General features: G+C 39.4%; 1 protein-coding gene and 1 long non-coding RNA gene across 2 annotated transcripts; one reads left to right on the top strand and one right to left on the bottom strand.

The window, feature by feature from the left end:
* Positions 1-1,671: 1,671 nt before the first annotated feature.
* On the bottom strand, positions 1,672-3,695 carry LOC108683469 (dr1-associated corepressor homolog). Its single transcript, XM_047883076.1, has 2 exons — positions 3,612-3,695; positions 1,672-2,499 (listed from the first exon to the last, which is right to left on the bottom strand). Exons 1-2 carry the CDS (start codon positions 3,693-3,695, stop codon positions 1,672-1,674), a joined length of 912 nt encoding a protein of 303 aa, XP_047739032.1.
* Positions 3,696-15,779: 12,084 nt separating this feature from the next.
* On the top strand, positions 15,780-16,299 carry LOC108683475. The gene is made up of 2 exons (XR_001931616.2): positions 15,780-15,920; positions 16,065-16,299. It is a non-coding gene; the product is annotated as an uncharacterized LOC108683475 (long non-coding RNA).
* Positions 16,300-17,139: the final 840 nt, after the last annotated feature.

Below are 17,139 nucleotides of genomic sequence, written 5' to 3'. Positions count from 1 at the left end.
CCTCCCGTGATATATTTCTCCCGTGATTCGTAAGTTGCGTGGCCACCGTAAGTTGCGTGGCCACCGTAAGTTGCGTGGCCACCGTAAGTTGCGTGGCCACCGTAAGTTGCGTGGGCCACCGTTAGTGCGGTGTTAGTCAGACATGACGAGAAATATTGCCGGGTCTGTTCCGGGTACAAATAAATCTTGGGATCGAAATTGCGTAAAATTTACGTCGCAAATTCCCGGCCAAAGTTTATTCAGAATTAAACGTATTTATCAAAGCCGTAAGAGAAAAAGAAGGAAGGAAGAGAAATAGAAGCTTACGATGAAACATATTTTTGTACAACAAACCAGTGTGTATTGCCGTGAAGCTGGCCGGTATAGGTTGAAATATTAGTATGGACACCTGAAAGCCCAAATTTGTGGTGGTTGCATCTTCTGCCTCTGCGGCGACAGTAGACGATCTATGTAAGTTGTCAGTTGCTAGAGTCATCACGTGTAAGCTGACATATGAACGTTTAGTCAGCACGCATCAGCTGTTTTGTGAACGTTTTGCCGGCACATGTCAGCTGACAAACGACATTTCTGCCAGCATGCGTCAGTTGTCATAAAAATTTTCTGCTAGCACACATCAGCTGACATCATAAAGTTCTACCTACACGTGCCTGCTGACACATGAACGCGTTCTATCCAGCACGTGTCGCTGTGTTGTGTTCAGCACATGTTGTGTCCAGCACGTGTCGTTGTCCAGCACATGTCGTTGTGTCCAGCACGTGTCGTTGTCCAGCACATGTCAGTAGGCTTGTCAAGAACTGCATACTCCGTTCAGATCAAGACGACTTCGCTCGTTAGTTTCCGGCCGTCATTACTGCAGGATTTGTTCCTGTATTTGACAGCTCGGTTAATAACCTCGCTGAGGTGCTGGCTGAGTGATGCGTTATCATTGAGCTGCAGGCCGCACGATGTTGTATCATCATTGAGCTGCAGGCCGTACGATGTTGTATCATCATTGAGCTGCAGGCCGTACGATGTTGTATCATCATTGAGCTGCAGGCCGTACGATCATACGATGTTGTATCATCATGGAGCTGCAGGCCGCATATTATCAATGCCTACCCCCAAGTGCGCAGGTCAAGTGGAGGCTCCTCAGGTCGCACATCCGCTGACAAATTGGAAGCGGAAGTCGCTGTGGAAGACACGGCGGGGTCATTGGGTACGTGGGGTGTCGGGGTCACCGGGTACGCAGAATAGCTATGCTGTCGTCTCTAGCAGATGTATTCTATTAGATGCCCAGCGTGCCACCAGCTTGGCGATGATGCGTTCTGTCGTATGATAATTAGATTCACAATTGGGCTTAGCATCCCGAAAAGTTTGCATTTAAAACACATCATGGGAATGAAACGAAAACAAACTGAAGTACAATTATAATGATACTTCGGCAAGGTTAGAGTTGCTTAAGTTGTCAATATCTGAAACGTGAAACATCGTTCTGCAACAACGTTCGAGTGGCGTAAATTTCAGTTTAAACGAAATCTGGACTTTGATTTTTATTAGGTCTCAACTTCAGACAGATTAGGATTTCGAATTACATGAACGCAGTGTTTTACGCATTAAGCGATCCAGGAACACCAGCGAAAAACGAATTTCCGTGAAGTTTGAAATATAAATATTTAACGTGTATTTGCGCTCCTAGTGTGGAGCGTTAAAGTTGTCACTCAGTGACGCATGTGGAGCGTTGAAGTCGTCACTCAGTGACGCATGTGGAGCGTTGAAGTTGTCACTCAGTGACGCATTTGGAGCGTTGAAGTTGTCACTCAGTGACGCATTTGGAGCGTTGAAGTTGTCACTCAGTGACGCATTTGGAGCGTTGAAGTTGTCACTCAGTGACGCATTTGGAGCGTTGAAGTTGTCACTCAGTGACGCATTTGGAGCGTTGAAGTTGTCACTCAGTGACGCATTTGGAGCGTTGAAGTTGTCACTCAGTGACGCATTTGGAGCGTTGAAGTTGTCACTCAGTGACGCATTTGGAGCGTTGAAGTTGTCACTCAGTGACGCATTTGGAGCGTTGAAGTTGTCACTCAGTGACGCATTTGGAGCGTTGAAGTTGTCACTCAGTGACGCATTTGGAGCGTTGAAGTTGTCACTCAGTGACGCATTTGGAGCGTTGAAGTTGTCACTCAGTGACGCATTTGGAGCGTTGAAGTTGTCACTCAGTGACGCATTTGGAGCGTTGAAGTTGTCACTCAGTGACGCATTTGGAGCGTTGAAGTTGTCACTCAGTGACGCATTTGGAGCGTTGAAGTTGTCACTCAGTGACGCATTTGGAGCGTTGAAGTTGTCACTCAGTGACGCATTTGGAGCGTTGAAGTTGTCACTCAGTGACGCATTTGGAGCGTTGAAGTTGTCACTCAGTGACGCATGTGGAGCGTTGAAGTTGTCACTCAATGACGCATTTGGAGCGTTGAAGTTTTCACTCAGTGACGCATGTGGAGCGTTGAAGTTTTCACTCAGTGACGCCTGGTGGTAATGGAAAATTTCCGCTCCTCCGATATTTAAGTTTATTGATTCCTATCACGCTGTGTACTTTGTTCCCATCACGATGTGTACTTTGTTCCCATCACGATGTGTACTTTGTTCCCATCACAATGTGTATTTTGTTCCCATCACAATGTGTACTTTGTTCCCATCACAATGTGTACTTTGTTCCCATCACGATGTGTACTTTGTTCCCATCACGATGTGTACTTTGAACTGCAGCTAGTTTCTCACCTTATATGTTCATTTCGCTGGCCGCAGCAGAAGATCACGTCTCATATTGCCGGTAATTTTCCTTAGGCGTTATCAAAACTCTAGAAGTGATGATTCATTTTCAGTTTCATTCATTGTCTTTCATTCATTGTCATTAACTTCTTAGTTAAATAAGCAAAATACCAAGTTCATACAAATTTGTAATTGCGTAAGTTCTATGGCGGCTAGATGCTAGTGTCCATCAGTGTTGCAAAAACTTACGTAAAAAAATCTTCCTATTTCTTCAAAGCTTTTCTTTTAGGCGAAATTATTTCGAATTATTACTTTACTTTCCTTTAGGCGAAAAGGTCGAGAATTCGCCCCCACACGTCGATTGCTAGCACAGTGTTTGGGTCTAAAATAATACTGAATGTCATGGGGCCATGGACCACAAATTTACCTTTTTGTGGCGGATGAATATGAATTGGATTGAGAATGATTCAAAACCAGTTTTCATTAGTCGGCACAGTTATTTAAAATTTATTCGCAGATCATAAACATTGAAATAAATCATGTATAAATTGAAAAAAAATAAGAAAGGCGACTTGTATAGTTGATTCCGGTGCTGACGCCTTCTTGTGCATTACTGTCTGATAGAAGCAACACGTTATTTATGGATGTTATTTACGGCTATTTACTGATTACGGTATGTACCCGTATTTCAACGTTACAATTTTGCTTTTCGACACTCGTAACACTTGAATTTGCTTTTTGGAACTACATGAAATGAAATAAAGCTATTCAAGATATTTTAAGAAAAAGCCATTCAAAATTTCGTTGTAGAAGATAATAAATTGTTATTAATAGCATATAAATAGCAATTACAATAGGCCTCGTATCACCCCGGCTCCTGCAGTGCACACTGCACGCTGCAGAACCCTGCCTCTGCACTCGCGCAGACATCCGAAATACTCCCAGTCTGCCATAGAATGATGCCGTTTTCTGTTCACAACATAGAAATTGAAAATTTTCTAGCAGAAACTGCTTTATAATGAAAAATTATGATGCATTCGTGATCGCAGATATATTTTATTTACTTTCCTGTTACTGAAGTGCTTCTGCAGTTATGGCTGAATTATACAACATTTCTCGCAGTGGCCATCGAACGCAGGCAGCAAGAACGTAGTCACCTTCGAACGTAGCCAATTGATGTGTAATTAACCCAGGCATTGTCAGATTCTGCTTTCAAAACAATTTGATAGAAAAACATAAAATCATAACAGAGGATCAGTTCGTCCTGCTCCGGGGTTATAAGCAGGAAGCCTGCGGCGTCTAGTAAACTTTAAACCTGTGCCAGTTTCTGGAAAGTGCATTCCAGAAACTGGCACAAGCATTCTTATCTAAAAGTGAGCATTCGACTCATAGTCAAAACAATAAGCGATCAACCAACAACCATGGTCATGAACTTCACAATCCTCGATTTCAAAGCTAAGTGGTGTTCAACAGAATTAAAATCTGAATATATTTCCTAAAATGTTGCAGTGAAATCAAGCTAGTCAAGGAAAACTAAATTAAACATTAAAAAAATATGAATCTTGTTCACCCGAGGTATTTCGATTCGTTGCGTCGCCTACACCGAGTCCTAATAATATGCTCATTTCCCTATTTTTGTAATGAATGAAGTGTTAGAGAGTGAAGGTATTAGAGAACGAAGTGTTTCCGAAACAAACTTCAAAGTTTCTCTTGAACAACTCAACCATCAATATAATTATCCGAACCTACATAAGGCTCAAATAGCCATGAATATTCAAAGATCAAAACATAAATGAAGAATTTGAAATTTAATAACGAACGCAGTCACACTAAAATATTCTACGAGCGTTTTAAATGTGATTTACTTGGTTCAACTACGGTAAATATAGACTAGCTATGAAGCAAAAAAAATTTCGTAATGGATATGATGGTAATTTACGGACATGATTATAATGAATATAATAGAATAGAATAGAAGTGTCTGCGTTGAAGAAATAGGCCCATGGCCTGTTGCCGATTCTTGAGCTTTTCGTGACTTTATTCACAATGGACATTGTTATAATGGATATATTGGACATGGTTATAATGGATATAATGGACATGAATATAATGGATGTAATGAACATGAATATAATGGATTTAAATTTGATGGATATAATGGACTTGGTTCTTCGATATGACAGGAAAACGAAGCAAATGCGTAAAAAAAACTTGGATATTGCTTCTATTTCAACAAAATTGCATCATATCAACATAACAATTCTCGATGGGTTGGCTGGTTAAGTTTAACCGCGGAAGTCTCTGTATTTTATGAAGGTTAGAGGAATTATTGAACTTTTCACATACGATGAACTTGACCTACATAAAATCAAAGTTGTCCTAGCACAGATAGACTAGATCAAAATAAATCAGATGTAGACTATTTCAAAATCTTTCCTTATTGCATTTCATTCAAGTCATTAATTCAGATCTTTCATGAGAAATTTGAAAGTGAATGAATTCTCTTCTGTAAGCTATTAGCTTCAGGGTAAAACTCGTTTTCACAAGAGAACTTGATAAAATACTTATTATTCGCACTGATATCTTATATGATTTTTTCCAAAACTGGCATAATTTAGTGTAATCAATGTTAAGTCTTCTATAAAGTATGTACCACAATCTATTTATTCGTAGACGCCTACAACTGTATAAGTACCCGAAATATTCATGTTGATGATGCTTGACGGTGAAGCTCTAGCAAACTCTGTCCCAGCTTAAAAATTATCTTATGTTTCACCCTTAAGCTATCTATGTTTCTTCCGACGCTACTCTGTGTTTTCAGGAACTAACTATAGAAATCAACTGATGAATGTATGCACTGCGTAGTTATCGTCATTATTCATGCAGGCTCATTGCCTATATACATGCAGGGTGGGGCAGAACCGATTGAGCAGTTTTGAGGCATAATAAAAGAGTAATGGAGGTAAATAAAGAAGAAAGTTTATTTCCCTCGAGGTAAGCATAACATACCATTTGGAATACTTATGTTTTGAAAATAATATCAGAAAGATGGTGGCCGTTAGCTGCATCACACTGTTGGAGTCGTTCTCGGAAGTTTCCTACAGCACGTTCACACATATGGCAAGGTATGGCCATAACCTCTGCTACAATAATCCGTCCCCTTAGCTGTGGTAGGGTGTGAGGGCGACTTCTGAACACCCTTTCTTTTAGATGTCCCCAAAGAAAGATATCGCAAATGCTCAATTCAGGTGACCTCGCCGAGACCCCGAACGTCTGGTGTCTCTGAGGGGTGATTAGCAGTGGCATGCGAGGTCACCTGATTTGAGCATTTGCGATTTGATAATGCGATAACGGCCACCATCTTCCTGATATTCCTGACTTTCTTCATTATGAACCTCCACTACTCTTTTATTACGCCTCAAAACTGCTCTATCGGTTCTGCCCACCCTGTGTTTCCAATCCTCGTCTCGTGCTGTGGTCACGGAAGTATGTTATTCCGCTACCGCAGACGCACGCTCTTAAGCCCCTTTCACACAGGGCAGTAGATACTGCGCGCGTCAAAAATGCCGCGGCAGTATTTACATCGCAATCTTTCACACGAGGCGCTTTTTACTGCTGGGATCTATCAGTCTTGCAGTGCTTTATGCTTCATCAGTCAATCTCTATGTTTATGTAACAATATTTCTATATGGAAATCTATCTCTACGTGAGAATAGTGTAAATACATCTTTATGGAAATACCTATATATTTTATGGAAAATATATCTTATATGAAATATATCTCTATCACTTCAAGGATATATATATATATTTATCAATGTATATCTTTATGTTTATGTAACATTATTTGTGTTCCGATATTTATGTAATAATATTATGCTATAATCTATGTCATTCAGTGCTGTTTATTATGAACCTAAAATACGGCACCACTGTCTGCTAGGATGTGGCGTCAAAAACCACCCAGTGTGAAAGATTACATTGAATACCATTGCAAGCTAAACTGTCGCGGCAAATCTACTGCCGCAGTTTTAGCAGGACACACGCTGGCGTCAGGCGTCAGGTTCTACGCCGCGGTAAAAGCAGTCGTGTGTGAACAGCAGTGCACATTTCGTATGTCCGCTAAGATTCGGCAGTAAATACTGTCGGACGCTGGCAGTATTTACTGCCCTGTGTGAAAGGGGCCTTAGTCTATACAGAAGTTAACCTGCAACTAGTACTACTAGTGGATCTAACTAGTGGGTTGGGCGGCCGGCACGCAGTCCTAGTATATACATGACTCATACTATTCACATATTTCTTGACTCCTGTGACTGAGCACTTGCGGTCGATTTATATTATTCACATATTTCTCGACTCATGTGACTGAGCACCTGGGGTCGGTGCGGTCTTGGCTTTTTGAGACTATAGACGACCAACTGATTTTTTTTCTCTTCTGGGCCTGTTAGTGGGAGAATAGTTAGGCATTGCAAAACCCGGAGGAAAGGATTGAATTAAGAGCCGATGCTGTTTTTTTTTTAAGGTTTACATTAATTTACCTTCATAGTCACAAAATAGTTCATTTCATATTTTGAAAAATCAAATCTGAGTTTAGCTCAAAATGTGGGTTTGAACAGGTCTTTCTTTAAACGGCATACATTCATATAATATTATTAATGTCATTCATGATAACTGCATCAAAAAATTTGAGAGATTATTTATCAAGGGGAACACCGGGCTAATTTGTTAGTATGTTATTATTAATTCATTAAATCTTGTTTATTGCGTTAATACTGAACGCATCAAGTTCTTGTTATGCACGGTGGCCGCTGGGACCATGTTGCACATTTTTACCATGCACCATTGATCCATGTAACTCAATTTGAGAACCCCTGCGCTGGCGTTAAAACCATTAAGAAGCTGAACAATTACATCAGCAGGCGAATGTTCTAATGCACGAGGCGTGTTTTTAGAACAAATATTGTTTTTCGTTACACCGCCGCAACTGGACGGCCGCAGTTTAGTACAGGGTGCGGCGCGGGAACTTACTTATTTGAATTGCGCGCCACGTGGCGGCCATTAGTCCTAGGAAGGTGGCGCCATGTTGAAATCCTTAGTGTACACCAATCGTCCGAGGACCCTAGCTGAACTGCAGAACAACATTCGCGTTGCTATTGCTGACATTGGTCCAGACATGCTTGAGAAGGTGGAGCGAAACTTCCGATCTCGTCTGACAAAATGTATTGAACAGCATGGAGGTCACCTACAAGATGTAATATTCAAGAATTAAACTTGTAAGTAAACCCAACGAAACTTTAAATGTAGCTCTTTGTAAAAAAGAAAGAATTAAAACGCTATCTTTAATACTTTTTACTTTGTGATTTTTTTAAAAGAGTAAGTTCCCACGCCGCACCCTGTACATGTGCACCGTGTAGCTACATCTGTTGGAAAGCCACAGATGCTATATAACGAAACCGTCCAATCGTGTTTTAATTTTTATAGGTGATTTTAAAATGCCTCCACCTATTGAAAATCGCGCCCACTGTTAATTGCGTGCGTTTTTCTGTGCCCAAGGCTTCAAATCAGTTGAGATACGTAGCTAAACCAGTGAGGTGTATGGTGAAAACATTACGAGTGAAGGAATCTTGCAGAAATTGGTTAGGGTCCTTAAAGATGGCCGCACAACGTTATGATGAGTAACGAATTAAGTGGGAGGCATTCAGTCTTTACCGATGATCTTATTCAAAAAGTATACTATACAGTGAAAGAGAACAGACTCTTCACGATTTCGTCATTAGCTCAAAATTTGTCAGCTCTCCCAAACTGTGTTCGATACGAAATTGTCTAATCAGGCTGTCTTATCAGGCGGCAAGCTTCTTTGATGATGGCATACAGAAGCTGGTCTCAAGAGACGTTGAGAGCCACAATATTAATGGGAAGGACGTAGAAAAGTGGAGTAAAATATGGCCTTTCAAAAGGATAAATTATTTCTCGAGAAAATTGCCTTTATGTTTTTATGACAAGACGGTAATACTATGAAACACGCCTTGCAGTTTAGCAGTGGAAATTTCTATTCATTGCTTGATAATGAATAATGCAAATTCTAAACGTAGCATTCCACCAGAAAGTCTCTTGATAACTTGCTTTCTGATCTGCCTGCGCCAGCAAGACGTGTTGTTCGACTTCTTGAAGAAAACAAACAAATAAATTCTTAATAAAAAACATTCTCTGGTCTTCAGTGAAGCTCGCATAGATGCATACAAATTGCAGACTTGCGGACTTATCAATATTGATATCTTATCCTGAGGAGAGCTGGCTGATGAGAACATTCTACTGGCACCACATGAATCCTGTTCGTGTGTATATCAAACGCATTTCTCATATTATTAAAAATTAAGGTTTCAAAAAACATTATGAATAATTTATCGAAAGCTGAAAAAATTCACTTAGGATTTCATCATTAAGTTTATTTGGATAATGCATCTCGTGAAGCTTAATAACATTTCTTCTCGCTTCGAGTCACCGACATGTGGAACAGCCTCCCTGATAGTATACCGTTGACGCTCCGAGTATGAACGCCTTCAAGAACAGACTAGACGAAGCTATGCAGGAGCATATGTTCAGTCTTAAAATGCCTAGCAAATTACGGACCAGGCATACGAAAAATTCAAGAATCGGCAACAGGCCATGGGCCTATATCTTCAGTGCCGACACTTCTATTCTATTCTATTCTAATTCAAAGTCGATCGATGGACTATCATGTTGTACCTTCTTAAATTGAATCCGTACCAATATTGGGTGAAATAATAAAGAACACAATGCAGAGGAGAAGATATAACGCAGATGAAAAAGTACAGAACATAATTCTACGTGTGCTCCTCAACCGATTGATGACTACTATCGATTGCACGTAATTCATCTGTTCGCACTCCCACGCTTCAGTGGAGCTCTAAATTTGACTTGTTGATTATGCTGTCGGTACATTTCTTGGCATCACAAATTAGGGAATGTGGCTTTCCTCACTCTCCCCGCATGCCAAGGGTGGAAACAAAATAATCCTCCTGGCCAATTAGTACGTGGAAGACTGTATATATAGTGAAGAGTTTAATTTCGTCGTTATAACCATTATACGGCATGTTGATGTGAACCCACCTGATGTGACGTTGAAGTGAAGTCATCTCAATCAATTAGCTCACAATAAACATTCTCAATTTCTCACACCTAAACTGAAAAAGTGAATTCTTTCTAAATAGCACTACTGTTCTTTCTCGGACTCAATATGTCGGCAAGAATTTCCTTATCTGTAGTACCTTAATTTTTCGCATTGTCTCATTTCCTCTGCAGCTCATAACAAAAGCTTTTTTTATCAAGGAAACGATAGCCTCGCTCTCTGGGCCATTACACATTTCAGGCCATGTATTGGAAAACATTTAAAGTTATTGCAACGACGTTCGACGAATGTCATTACTGACAGAATGTCACAAAAAAAACCCTCACAATAAATTATGAGGCTGCTCTCAGCCTCATGTAATAAATACTATTCGATCAATGCGGTATTCGTGAATTGTGTCTCTTAGTCCTCAGAGTATGCCAGCTGCACTTGTGATATTTTATTAACTCGTTTTGATATTACCTAGTCTGAAACTCTGGCGTAGCTCAACTCTGGTTTACAAAAACTCTGCAGAAGTTTCTGTAGAGCAGAAACTCTGCTACAGAAACTCTACAGAAACTTGCAGAACTCTGGCTCTGCAGAAACTGAGTAGTTACTCTACAGAAACTTCTGGCACTGACTTAAGTCTCTTCCAAACCTCCATAGAAAGGTTAGGTGTAGACCATTAAATTCATATATGTACATCCTATAGCATCAACTTTGTAGAGTTTGACAGTTGGCAGAAAAGCCATGAAAACATTATGTAAAAGTTTTTTCGCTTACGACTGAGCATGGTAGGCTTTCTAAAGATATTATATACAAAATTTTAATTCTAAAACAAATTGAGCTACCTCTAATTTGGTACGAGATTATCATTCAATATCTAGTATTAAATCTAGCGGCATACAAGCATATAGTATACGCTGCCTAAGTTATTAAAAAACAGACAGAATATAAATTATTTCCGTTTTATTTGCAGAAAGGTAAGAAATTCATCCAAGGTCAAATTTAGATAAGATATTTTGGTCATAACCTTAGAGTTTTCTTCGTCCATTGGGAGCCGCCTCACTCGAAGTGCTCGTCGCTGATTGGCTGGCAGCTACCATGAAGATTGTCACACGTGTTCTCCGGCTGCCTGAAGAACTGATATAAGAAGCTCCGCATTCCCAATCGGCTATCAGTACCAAGAAAGCTATGGTACGGCTAACTTGTTAGTTTACCAGTCAGCTGCTGGATGCAATTAGCACGCTCGGAAATAGAGCGACGAACTCGTCAGCGAATATTAAAGAAGCTTTTGTTTCAACGTCAGACGGAGAGGCTTCACCATTTCCACCTGGAGGTGATTACATGAGGTATTTCAATTGCTGCAATTTCTGCTTTATCTCTGCAAACTCCTTTTTGTAGTGCAGGTAGCTTCCGTCAGCTCGAGTGAGGTGATTTAGTGAGGATTTACAAACTTTTCAAAATTGTTAAACTTAATAAACTTCTAAATACACAATAATAATTCGACAACAAATATTTTGGTTAGTTCAAAAAGTTTAAGTAGGCGAAAATATTTTTATTTTTGGCATATTAGTAGTGGAAGTGCATGTCATTTGTAGGAAGTTTCACTGACACGAAATTCCGTCTTACGATTTTTTCTTTGATGAGTTGCGTTTTGAATCTAAAGAGCTATCTCTTCGATGCTAATAATTATATGGGCAGATTATAATTCATACGTTTCACATAACTCCATTCATAATTTGATTTAACTTTCTGATATGCATCTTATGTTGGAGTAGATGGAGAAAGAAACAATAGTCATTCTTAGCCCACATGAATGTTGCATCCTGATGCAACATTCATGTGGCCAAGAATGACTTCTCCAACTAAGCCTGCACTATTGTTTCTTTCTCCATCTAGGTACTCCAACATTACTATTCTATTCTCCCCCTACTCCTTAATTAATGATTTTTCTTCACGTACTCCGGCATTGCGGCTTAATATCGACATGTTACTATATACAGGCTCATCAATATTTAGCGTTACAACTCTGGGTGGCTAGAACTATGAAATGAAACACAATTGTGAATGTTTGAAAATGTATTTATGTAGGCAGAGGTTCAGAGATACAATTCCCACAATTTCATTCAATATGTTCACCATCAGCATCAATAACGAGTTGTAGACGCTTAGAGAAAGCGTTACACGAGTCACGAATGACACTCTGCGGGATTTTGGCCCACTCCTTCAGTAGTTTGACCTCTAGGGCGTCCAGACTGCTATATGGTGAACGGTCGAGACCTTGCTCTCAAGGTATGACCAGATCCCAAAATCCAGATGATTCAGATCGGGTGACGATGAGGGCCATTCATCTTTGGTAATGAAGTGGGGAACATTCTCGGACAGCCACTCCTGAGTCGATTTGGCCCCATGGGATGGTGCAGAGTCCTGCTGGAACGACCAGGAGCGTTTTTTGAAGTGCTTTCGTGCCCAGGGCAACAATGCACCAACAAGGATGGCATCTCGATAGTTCTTCTGATTCAATTTTGCCCCTTCGTCAACAAAAAAGAGGGGACTCCTTGAGGACTCTGTTACGGCTGCCCAGACCATCACTGAGGTCGGGCATTGCTTCCTATAGTCACCACACGGGATCCTTCGTCTCATTCTTTGACCAAATTCGATCATTTTGGGAGTTGAAAAGGTGTTCAACATTGAATATCTTCTCATCACTGAAAACGAGGTTTGGCAACGTGCCATCATGAATGCGGGAAAGAAGAATCTTGGATCTTTGGAGGCGTTTGTCAACAACTTGAGCAGACAGTTGGAGTTTTTTGACATGCTTGAATGGGGACAACTTAAGGTCCTTCCGGAGATCAGTCGACATGGTTCCATACGACACATTTGACTGTTTTGCGAGTGTATTAATTTTGAAAAAACAATGTAACGCTAAATATTGATGACCCTGTACAGTACGGGTTCTTTTTCCAAGCAATCCTACAGTACTCTTTTTTCTCTACTTTCTTCTATACACTACTGTTTTTTCTTCACCTATTACTGCATTTACGTTCAATTAGCCACCTATTACATCACTAGTTTTTTTCCACCTATTCACTGGATTAACGTTCATTAATCCACCCACTCTTGCATTAATGTTCTACTGTTCTATTCTCTACGAAAGTGGGATATCTTTTCAGAGACTGAATTCTCAACCAAAATTTCGTCCACGATTGAGTAAAAGTTTTCCGAAAATTAATCAAAATAGGAGAATGAACGAGCCAAATCCTCAGTTCTGTAAAACAATTTTTTTAAACCTGACGCATAGGCGTCAGTCATCCTTCCATTGCTGGTATGAACACTAAGATGATAGGAATCCTCCTCAATAACACTGAAGACGGTGTCAGACAATACAGTCAGCGCCGTAAATAATCAAACTGCACGTAACACAACTTGAGAAATGGGAATACTCCACATCAAAGCAACACCAAAAATTCTAAGCTTGATGATAATTGTGTTCTGCATCGAGCATGAACTCTCGCTTCCGTTGCTTACAGTTAGGTTACTTCAAATGGCAATAGGAAAGAAAGTAGGTATAAAATTTAGTTATTAGTCACGCTCATAAGTCACGCCTCATTTCCCTTGTATTCGTTCCTCAGTATAGTAGGACGCACTCGATCTACACTTTAGCAAACACCTAAACGACTCTGCTTAATTAAAGGGACCGTCTTGGTCAAAAAGGCGATAAATTTATCTTTTCCTTTTTCTTGACTCATCAGCTGGTGGATGCTATTGGCACGCTCGGAAATAGGGCGTCAGTCACTATTAAATAAGAGTTTGTTTCAACGTCCGACGGAGAAGCTTCAACATTTCCACCTGGAGGTGATTACAAAAGGTTTTTCAATAACCGCCATTTCTGCTTTATCTCTGCAAACTCCTTTGTGTGTAGTATGTAGCTCTGTTAGCTTGAGTGCAAGTGATTTATTAAGGACAACTCTTACAAACTTTTGAAATTTGTTGAACTTTACAAACTTCTAAATACATATATAATTCGACAACAAATAAAATGATTAGTTCAAAAAGTTAAATAAGGTGAAAAGATTTTTATTTTTGGTACATTAGTAGATGAAGTACTTGCAATTTGTAGGTGCTAAAGTTTCACTGAAAATTCTGTCTTCTCAAAGTCATGTTTTTTTCTTTGATGAGTTACGTTTCGAATATAAAGAGATATCTCTTTGATGCTAATAATTGTGCGGACAAATTATCATTCATAAGTTTCACATAACTCCATTCAGAATTTGATTTAACTTTTTGATATGCATCTAAGGATTCAACATTCATGCGGTCTAAGAAAGACTTCTCCAGCTGCACTATATATATATATACTGTTTCTTTCACCGCCTATATAGTCGAACATTACTGTTCTTTTCTCCCCTACTCCTGAATTTGATGATTTTTCTTCACCTACTCCGGCATTGTTTTTATCCTCCTGTTACTACATTACTGTTCCTTAATTTCTCCAACCACTCCTATATAGTAATCTTTTTTTCTCCACTTTCTCCTAGACTACTGTTTTTTAATCCACCTGTTACTACATTACAGCTTCTTTCTCTACTTACTCCTACAGTACTCTTTTTTCTCCATTTTCTGCTACACTACTGTTTTTACTTCACCTATTACTGCATTTACGTTCGATTCGCCACCCCTTACATCATTAGATTTTCTTCACCAATTTACTAGATTTACGTTCTTTCGTTCACTTACTCCTGCATTACTGTTCTATTGTTTTTTTCCCTACCTATACATCTATACATTCTTGTTTCTCTCTCATTATTCGAAGGTCTAAGTACTCAGCGAATTTGTGAAAGATACCGTTAATTGAACTTCGACAGAAGTGAGATGTATTTCCAGAGACTGAATTCTCAAACTAAATTTCGTCTGCGATTGTGTAAAAATTGCCCGAAAATAGACCAAAATAGGAGAATGAACGAGCCAAATCCTCAGTTCTGTAAAACTTTACTTTTTAAACTTGACGCATTGGCTTCAGTCATCCATCCATCGATGGTATATGAGCATTAAGAAGATAGGAATAGTCCTCAATAACACTGAAAACTGTGTCAGGCATTGCAATCGGCGCCATAAATAATCAAACTGCAGGCACCTAACACAACACGAGAAAGGGGGAATGTTCCACAACAAAGAAAAAACAAAAATTCTAACATTGATGACAATTTTGTTCTGCATCGCGCCTGAACTCGTTTCCGTTGCTCGCAAAATTCAGAGATTGGTGACAGTTTTGATCTACATCGCGCCTGAACTCTCGTTTCCGTTGCTTAAAAGTTGTTTCATATGGCAATTGGAAAAAAAATCTGTATAAATTTAGTTATAAGTCACGTTCATAAGTCACTCCTCATTTCCCTTGTATTCGTTCCTCAATAGGAAGACGCACTCAACACTTTGGAAAACACTGAAACGTCTCTGCTTAATATTCGTTTCACTTTCCAACACTAAGATTTTTGCAGTTGGCCTTTATGGACTCCTTGACTCTCTCTAACATTATCTGTAGATGTTGTGCCTCTACATTCATGTAATGAATAATATTTTTAAAACAGTATTTAACAAATCCTAATTATGACTTTGACCTGAAGGTCTCACTGAGTGCTTATTAAGAGTGCGGGGATAAAACAAATTTCCCCTATTTATTTTCACGAATGCTGCGCCTTATTTTTTCAGTTTCATGAGACATTTTCTCACGATCTAGTTTCAAGGATTTATATTCAATGATTTATTTTCTCACGATTTCAAGTTTTATGATTTATTTTCTCACGATTTCAAGTTTCGTGATTTATTTTTTCACGATTTTAAGTTTCATGATTTATTTTCCGAAAAGTGTATTGGTGATTAATCTTGGCAAAAATTATTGGCCAGGTACAGACTGAGCAACCAGATTTCATTGCTGCAAATCAGTCAGGAAAATTGATCCCCTGGAGCATCATCGTTTGCATAGCATCAGTCCCGACTGGTATCTTTATCAAAAGAAGGTCCAAGCAGCGCCTTCAGTAATTTGAGGCCTGTAAGTAGAAATAATATGCTATATAACTGATATATTGATATGCATCCCATTTCGTAAAAATAATAGCTGGTTATAAGGTTATCGTTTAGGATTCCTTCCCAGGAGATTTTATTTATATTTAAACTTTATCATATATACCCTCAGATGTGGGCACCCCCATGAATAACCCGCGAACCGGTCGAGCGACGACGCTATACAAGCCATCGCCGTCTATATGACCATACTCGTAACTGAAGAAGGAACTCGTCCACAAACTAACACGTAAAGGAAAGAACTCATCAGCAAAATAACACGTAAAGAAAGAACTCGTCCACAAACTAACACGTAAAAGAAAGAACTCGTCCACAAACTAACACGTAAAAGAAAGAACTCGTCTGCATACTAAAACGTAAAAGAAAGAAGTCGTCCGAAAACTAACACGTAAAAGAAAGAACTCGTCCGAAAACTAACACGTAAAAGAAAGAACTCGTCCGAAAACTAACACATAAAAGAAAGAACTCATTCGCAAAAGAACTCGTAAATGAAAGAACTCGTCCACAAACTAACACGTAAAAGAAAGAACTCATCCACAAACTAACACGTAATAGAAAAGAGCGAAAGAAGATCTGCCTCCTCTTGATTTCTTTTTTAGTGCTTTCATCGAGACAGCATCAAGATGCAGAAGAGAGAAGTATCACGTGATATCGCTCAAAAACCACTGCTCATCGCATTTTTGGTTGCAGTTGCACTTTGCAAATTCAAGAAGCTAATCATCGACAAATACAAAGCATATCTTTCTTTCCACTTTGATAAACCAAGTGCATTAGTCGAGCTAAGGAGACTCAGCAGAAAATCGGATTTCTTCCCGCGACATCTCGCTAAGCTTGTTAACTTCATCCGTAGGTTCAATTTGTGCTTTGATGACTTAAAAGATATCCCCAGCTGTTGCCAAAAAGTTCATAGAGGCTCACACAATCTCGGGCAGGGATTGTTCCACCATCTGAAGCAGAGCAATGGCATTGGGAAAACTGATAATCAGAAGCATCTGCGTCTTTTGTGTTTAGCACTAAAACACCTAACCAAAAATAGCGCCAGCAGTGCAATGAGTCCCTTGGAAAGTTCTTCAATTATTGTTCTTGTCAAAAGTTGGAAGAATGTAACCATCAACAATGAACTTGTGATGTTGCTAGCTTGTTGGTTGGAAAAATCCCGTCATCTGCTCACAAATGATAACATAATC

This window comes from Hyalella azteca, unplaced genomic scaffold (genome assembly GCF_000764305.2).
Source record: "Hyalella azteca isolate HAZT.00-mixed unplaced genomic scaffold, Hazt_2.0.2 contig1595, whole genome shotgun sequence".
NCBI classification, from domain to species: Eukaryota; Metazoa; Arthropoda; class Malacostraca; order Amphipoda; family Hyalellidae; genus Hyalella; species Hyalella azteca.
This window is presented reverse-complemented; position numbering and strand designations above follow the sequence as displayed.